This window comes from Zerene cesonia, chromosome 27 (genome assembly GCF_012273895.1).
Source record: "Zerene cesonia ecotype Mississippi chromosome 27, Zerene_cesonia_1.1, whole genome shotgun sequence".
Lineage (NCBI taxonomy): Eukaryota > Metazoa > Arthropoda > Insecta > Lepidoptera > Pieridae > Zerene > Zerene cesonia.
In genome coordinates this window covers 6055921-6064480 of record NC_052128.1, presented here as the reverse complement: position 1 = coordinate 6064480, position 8560 = coordinate 6055921, and the positions used below count along the sequence as shown (strand labels likewise).

At 33.5% G+C, this 8560-nt stretch overlaps 1 protein-coding gene across 1 annotated transcript in view; it reads right to left on the bottom strand.

The window, feature by feature from the left end:
• Positions 1 to 5374: 5374 nt before the first annotated feature.
• The window catches only part of LOC119837291, a 171054-nt gene continuing 167868 nt past the window's right edge, over positions 5375 to 8560 (bottom strand). Inside the window, exon 5 of the mRNA XM_038362808.1 lies at positions 5375 to 8063. Coding sequence (XP_038218736.1) covers positions 6994 to 8063 — 1070 coding nt within the window. The 3' untranslated portion in view covers positions 5375 to 6993. The remainder of the gene's footprint in view (positions 8064 to 8560) is intronic.

The following is an 8560-nucleotide window of genomic DNA, read 5'->3' as shown; positions in this document are numbered from 1 at the left end:
GTCAGTATTCTAATAGCTTCTTAAACTATGGAAATATCAATTACAAGTGAGACTTATAAAACAAATTTATTTCAAAGGAGTTCTAGGAAATAAGACTTAGAACAGTAACGTATAGTTATGATGTAAAGCTGGAGAGTTTGTTTGTCAAATTTATGACGCGTTTATTTCAGAAACGACAGGTTCGAGTTGAATAATTATTTTTTCATTGAATATTCCATTTATTTAGGTAGGGTACAGGCTATATAACATCATGTACAACGTGTGCGAAACTGCGGGGCACAGCTAGTTTCATAATAAGCATTATAATTCATCAAGCACGGACATCAACGTAACAATACCCCACTCATGAAACCTACAAAAGCCATTCACAAAACTAAATTAACTCGAAAAACAAAAGTGTCACATTATAAAGATTGCTTTGTTCTCGCCATGAAATCGGAGAGCTGCAACCGGACACCTATTACCTTTAACGAGCTTCTGATAAATGCCTCATGAGCGGCCTTTTTAACTCAGTGATTCGAGGTTACGAGAGTTAGTAACTTAGCATAGTAATAGTTCATTAGGGCAATTATTTACGTAGGGAGTTTAGGCAATTGTGATACTATATAGACGTTCCTTTATTTTTGAGTATCAATTGTGAACTCGCCATTAAGGGAGCAATTGTAGTGGCGCGCCCTAATATAATTTATCGTATAATTTAATCATTTTGGAGATTAGCCTTTACTAACGACAGAAAAAAAAAAATATTTTACTTAGTACTTTTTTATGTATGTCCTATATTTATTTATTATGACCTATATTTGACTTACATCTTTATTTTGTTTTATCTGTTTATCTTAAAACTTTCTGAGATTATATTCAACATGCGAAAAAACTCTTTCAATATACGCAATAAATAATGTCAGTATTTACAGTATAGGCACGACTCTCATATAGGCATTTAAAAGGTATGCGAAGAAAATCCCTATATGCATTCATGCGGCAAGATGCGTGACTGCGACACCGTAATAGAAATAAAATTTGTTATATGTTTGTCATTTTGTTAGTAAGTGTATATATATAATTCGGGCTACTGGTACCTGTATGGGGCAACGACTTCGCTGGTAAAATAATAAAACGCTCATAATAATCAAAATTATTAATAGAGCTTATGCTAGAAAAAGATTTTTCAGTGCCTTTGATAGTGTTTGATACAAACCAAAAAGATTTTTTTATTAACTTTCTTTTATTAAATGCTAGCTTTTGCCCGCGGCTTCGCACGCGTTTACATAGTAGTTTAATAGTTGTTATTATACATATACACCTTCCTATATATATTAAAAAAAAACCCACCAAAATCCGTTGCGTAGTTTAAAGATTTAAGCATACGTAGCGACAGAGAAAGCGACTTTGTTTTGTACTATGTAGTGACTTTGAAATATTTCAACTACCTCTTTTATTTCAAATAAATTTCAATATCATTTATCTAAGATCAATCATAATCACAATTGTCTATTATATGGTTACGTTTTATTACAAAAGTTTTAGAATTATGGAAATAACTCAAAATTTCATTATCTTCCTGATAAGATAAGGATAATAGAACTTTTAGTACAATTCATTTGTTTGATTTATTACCTTTGTATAAGTTTATGAATTACTCAATCGACTTAAAAAAAGTAGGTTCTCAATGGGAATGTATTTTTTTTAAGTTTGTGCCTTTGAATTTACGATTGGTTAACGATCTTGGTGATTCTTTTTTATATGAAAGCTTATATATATACGCTAATATATATATATATATATATAAGCTAATATATATAGCTATATAATACGTCCCATATTTTGGTCCACTTCTCACATTTTGAAGCCAGAATTGATTTTTGTTAAAAAATATACTTTTTACTGGATAAACCCATTTTTATTCTATTGGTCGTCGTTTAAATTTTTAAGCTTATAATAATAGTCCTTGATAAATGTTCTATTTACAACTAAAATAATCACTGGTCAACAAATTATCAACTTTTGTAAGCCCCTAAAATAAGTTGAACTGATTTCGATATAGCATTGTAAAACATTTATAGTGGTACTAATTTCATGGCTTTGTTAGCTCGGGCTTTCTGTGGATATCAATAAAAAGACATATAGCTCAGTTAAAATTGTGTCTAGTATAATAATTTTAAAAATGTCCATTTGAGGCACTTTGTCTTCTATAATTGCGATCTACAGCTTCTCTTCTTAACCACCAACAATAATCTGCTAGCATAGCAGGACTCCATTTTCCTTGATAGCGCCGTTCCATTCTCGCTATGTCTCTTGATGATAGCGCTCACCATGCTCGTCGCTAACGTCTCCCATATTTGAGGTAAAAAATCTAAATTGGAATCCAAAATGTGTATTTTGAGGGACATTTTACAACGAATAGCGTGCAAGTTTTGGATCATTTCTTTGACAAGTGTTTTATAGTTTACAGCTCTAAAATTTCCTAGAAAATTTGTAAATACTTGTACCATGGACATCCAAGCCTTGCTCTCTTGTTTATTTAATTTACTATTAAAAATATTGTTCCTGATCAACTGTCGTATTTGAGGTCCTATAAAAATACCTTCTTTTAACTTTGCATCTGAAATTTTTGGGAAATTCTTTTTAAGGTATTGAAAAGCTTTACTTTCGCGTCTTTTCGCGGTCGTCTTTCTTAGGGGGCCAAACTTTTCTGATGTATAATTTTCTTTATTACGACTAGCCCAAAGGCACAAAAAGCAGCAGTATTTAGTGTAACCTTGTTGAATACCCAAAAGTATAGCAATAACTTTAAAATCAGCGCAGATCTTCCAAGAATATTCCACATATTTTATTTTTTCCAGTAAAAGTTTTAAATTTTCATAGTTTTCTTTCAAGGACACCGCATGACCCAAGGGAATGGAAGGGTATTTATTACCGTTGTGTAGTAATACTGCTTTTAAACTAATCTTAGATGAATCTATGAATCATCTCCAAGCTCGAGGGTCATGGTCAATATCGAAAGCATTAAATAGTCCATCGATGTTGTTACAATAAATCAGATCGCTCTCATCACTAAAGAACTGCTCAAGATCACTGTGACGGTTTCGAAAAATAGTAATATTTGTACCTTCCTTTAAAAGATTCTACTGCTTGAGACGAGAGCCAAGATGCTCTGCTTGTGTTTTAAAAATGCTGTTTTGTGTTTTCATACACATTACACTCGTTACAGATGAAACGCTCAACAAGTAATGATGTGTATTGCTTACAAACGTATCCACACTAACGAACATGTTTCAACCTGCATTTCTTAGTAAAGTCGAACTAAGACAACTATAAAATGTATATGGTTCATGAGTACTTATTAAGTATTATCGAATAATACTACTCATTATTGTTGGGCAAAAACCTTGTTGATAATTAGTCATATTAAAACAGCAGTTTTCAGAAGCCTAGCGCCTTCAATCAAACAAATTTTTCAGTGTTCAATTTAGGTAATGATTTCAAGGTTCTCTGGGAAAGTGATGAACTAGACAACTGTATTTTTACACTGGAATTAGTACTGCTTTAAGACCTCTGGATAACTCCCCTGATAACGTAATAAGTACTCTGATGCTACCATGTAGCACTATTTTAATACAGTTTTCATTTTATCGTACATTTTTATATTTAAGTTACTAGGTAGTAAAAGCTGTTATGAATTGAAGATTTTATAGTGTTGGCGTGGTATCGATACTAAACTTTTATCGATAAAACTGCAACATATCGTATACCCTCATTGTAACTAATACAGCTCGATAAAATAAAGTTATGTTGACTGTTTGCTGTGATTCACATTCGTATCACTGATTTTTTCAACCGACTTCAGTATTATTTAATTTTTTCACTAGTTAGCCCAGTACTTTCAATTGGGGGAACCGACTTTATTGGCTCTCTTTTTACTTGAAAGTTTGCGTCTGAAAACAATTTTGTTTAGAACAAACATGTTATCAATAAAACAATAAAATGCATTTTATTAAGAACACTACGTTTAAGAAAAAAGAAATACAAAAGACAAAATTAAAAACAAAATTACAACTAAAATATCCATATTTGAGTCCCCCTTTAGGTCATCAGCTCAGCATCTCTTATACCGATGTGGTCGATCCACTTCCCTCTTGTTTCTCTACCAGAAAGAAAAATCTCATCTACATAAATATTAGATAGCGGAAAGCATTGTATTTTTCTATGTTACGATGGATGAATAAAAATCCATTGATTTAAAAAATCCTTTTACTTGAGTTTAAGCTAAATCTATATCGTATAGAATAGGCTGTTTGTTATCGGGGCAAATTTGTTTCGTAGTATATTATTACAAGCTGTAACCCGCGGCGACACTCGCGTGGTATCTGGTTAAATTAATTTATTAAGCAAGCCCAATCTTTATATACATTTAAATCTCTTGTTAAGGATTATTTTCTATCTCCATAATGTTGTTTTTGACTCTGTTCTATTGCTTTTCTCTCCTCTATTATTTATCCCTCTTTACTGCATATTTATACTATCCTTGCTCCTATATGCAATAATTTCTTATCTATATATTTGTACACTTTCTTGTATGTACATATATTTTCTGTATCCAAAGGTTGCCTGGAAGAAATCGCTTCAAAGCGATAAGGCCGCCAAATTGTACAGTAGATATTGTTTGTTGGTTTTTGTTAACTGTATGTGTACTGTTCAATAAACTGTTAATAAATAAATAAAATAAAATAAATAAAGATTTGTCTATACTAGATGTGCTAACCCTGACTATCTCTATACCAAGTTTCATACAGATACGTTTTACTGTTTTTCTGTAAAGGAGTATCAAATATCCATCCAAACATCCATACTTAGAAACTTTTACGTTTATAATATTAGTAGGAAGTACGATTTACTAGCATATCGCCCGCGGCTTCGCTCGTAGGCACTTCGTTTATTTTACGTCTACTGTTCCAAACAATCACTTTCATCCTCTATTTCAAGCCTTTCAAGATTTGATTTGGAGATCAAATGGAACCGACCGTCTCATTTTGATCTGTGTTAATACTAAGTTCACGAAAATCGATTTAGCTTTTTCTATGTGATAATTATTTTAACAAAAAAACGTGACCTTCTCGATTTGTCAAGCTATCAAATAAAAACCAATCATCAATTCGGTATACCACTGATTTACAATTTAAAAATGGTGCTGTTATCTAAAAAGCATTGTCATATTATAACTTAGAGATGTGTTTTCTTCCTTACATTGTATGATTTATAACGATAATTCTATGCATAACTTGCTCAGCAGAACTTTCTTCCATTAATAAGGCGACACCTCCATACACTATGTTCTTTATTTGCTTCACAAAAATGGTAAAAAGAAAACTAGTAGTACTGAAATATAGCTTTAATCAGTTTATAATATTTACATGTAGCGTTTTAACGATAAAACATTATGTTCACAGTAAACTTTGTAGAAATTCATACATACATTGTACCATCGCGCTGAAAACAAATCACAGTACAGTCGGTATGAAAATCATTAAAACAAATATTTTATTCGGATATCTAACAGATGCATGCATAAGGCACCGACTGCACATAAAAAAGGAAATACAATAATATTTGTACGTTTTCATACTAAATACTTTAAATTGTTTTCTTATATCGTATCAAATAACATATAATACACCATAGAAATCATATGAAAATGAACTTTAAAACATCACAATATAAGGTTAAATGTTCTTTACACCGACCAGTAAAAGCAAATCATCTAAAAAGTTTTAATAACCCTATTACAATAGGTATCTATACAAAATAAAATGGTTAAATATTCCTGGTCAGTTTGAATTAAAAAAATATCATCACAATACGAACTTCTATATACTTAAAATAAACGTCAACATATAAATTGTTCACATAATACGTGTCCTTTACGAATATAAAATACAAATACAAAAATAAATATCGACATAAAAGCACCAGTACATATTTCATCTAACGAAGATCTATCAACTTCGTGAAGTTGAAAATATAACTGAAATCCAATAAAAGGGACGCACCGTTGGAACTGAAGTTTTTGCGATATAAGCGATATTAAGACAACTTAAAATTATTTACAACGCTACGATTAAAATAATTCATAAAACACGTATACGTAAATATAAAAATAACGGTGCTTGATCGATATAAAATGGTAATGTAAAATAACGTTAGGAACTAGTAACGTTGATGCAAAAGGTGCATTACAAAATAATTACAATAAAAGACTCCGATCGGCGAAATGTAAACAATCACTGTATATCTAACTAAAACGATATTAACTAAACAGTTAAAAACTTTAGTAATCGATTCACGCTTATTGCATTCGTAATTTTTAAAATACAACATCATGGGAAGTAATTGACTGTTAATTAGTAGAATGGGATTTACAATGAGTCCTAATTTAATATGTATAAAACCGCGCAATGTGAATGTGAAATGAAGGTTAAGGATACACCTACAATGCGCTTTCTACGGACTATTGACGTGATCAATAGTCGAAAGCGCCTAAATCTCTTCAGTCTTCCAAATATTCCTAAATGATTAAATTTTAAAACAAATGCATTGTTAGGCTTGCATAATATGGAATTACAATGAACAAACACGGAATGTAGAACCAATTTAGAATAATAATCAGTCTTAAAATGGATCAAGATATGCCTTCGCAATTGGCAAGCGATGAGTAGCTACCGTTTCGATGTCTAAACAAACAAATAAATACTTAACACGTAAGTGTACAATACGATCCTTAACTCGATGGCGTACGCTAATTACAATACTTATTTTAAAACTCGCAAAATGGTCCATACGATAATTGTACGCAATAGTAAAAAATCTAGCACGACAGTTATTTACACGAGCACCGCAAAAATGAAATGTCACTTGTCATTCTTGTTCACTGATATTCACTGCGACGTTATCACTACAAGCTCATTGGCACATTGTATAACTGAGATGCTGCTGGCACTACACCTCCGTGCCATCCTCGCCTTCGTCTTCAAACAGTGGTTCGCTGGGACTCACTTCTGTGCTTGGTTTCTTCTTAGGTTTAGGCGGGGGCCTCGGTGGGATCTTTCCGCTCCTACCCATCGTACCGGACTGATTCATGGACGTGTTACTTTCATTTTTCCTCGGATCTTCCTTCGACGGAGAACTGTCTTCTTTTTCGATTTTAGTGTTTCTCCTGAGCGAACCTGTTTCAGGTTTTCCCTTGCGATTCAGCGTGTCAGCGTGGGAATCTGAATTTCTATTGTCCATCACAAGTTTTCTCGGCTCAGGTTGAGGAGTGGATGTACTTTTCGCAGTCCAACTCATTCTCGGATTGATAGGTTCTTGTGGACCAGGGGTAGAGAGCTGGGTCGATAATTGTGAACTTATGCTATTTCTTGTAGGTGTGAATGGTGGTGGAACTGGTGATGGAGCAGGTTCTTGTTCCTCAATAGGTGCATAGTATACGGGATGGGAATTGGGGTAAGAAGTCGGAGTGGCTGGCAATGGTCTGTTTCTCATGGGTGAAAACTGTTGTTCCAAGCCCGCTTTGTTGAGGGATAGCACAGAGCTACCGTCCGCAGTTGTTCGCAAGCCTAAATTGTCATAAAGTGGTTCCTGTGCCTCTGCGCTCGGTAAAATCTGTGTGCTGGCCGTACTAGACCATGACGGAACTCGAGGCCGTCGCGGTATTGTAACGTATCCCTGTCGAGGTGTTACTACTGGTGGTGTGATTGGTGCTGTGAAGGGTGATTGCGAGCGAGAATACGGTAGAGTTCTGAAGATGTTTTGGTTTGTAGTCATGCCATAGATCGGTGAATGAATAGGACTGACTGGGTTCACTTGGAGCCTGCTTGTGTCTGGTACAGTGGAAGCGTTACTCGCTGCGGGAGATATCTGAGCTGCTCTAGCGGGGAAAGAGAGCAGGTCGGGTGGGTACGCTCTACCATCCGTCCGGCCGTAGTCACCGTTCAGTGCATCTTGTGATCGTTTCTGATGATCAAAGTCGAGCGATCGTTTTTCGTCGTCATTGTGAGCTGCAAATGGAACAATTGGTTAATATTGAAAGTACGACATTATTAAGACACACATAATTTAATGATCATCCAATGATTTGAATAATACATTGTGCTAGTAGGTAATACATATTACAATAGTAAATGTATGAAATACGATCAATAATACAACTCATATCTTAGTATACAACAAATCCCAATCTCAATTTTGCCCAAATCTTTTACATTATTACTAGAAAAGATAGTATTCAAAGCTATAAATTTAAGAGAAAATCAAAATACAGTTGTAAGTATATTACACTTGGATATATACTCGTATTACCCAATTTATGATAGCTCGCTCAAATTCCAAATAAATTGTTGCCATCAATTTTAAATGTAACAGCTATCCACACAAAACACATTCGTAATTGAATATTTTGTTTTACGGGGCGAAAATTGTTGTCAGCCATTAAGGGAATAATTTTCCCGCAATTATATCCATACAAATTGGAAATTTTTGAGTAACGACAGCTGTAACTGTTGTGTTT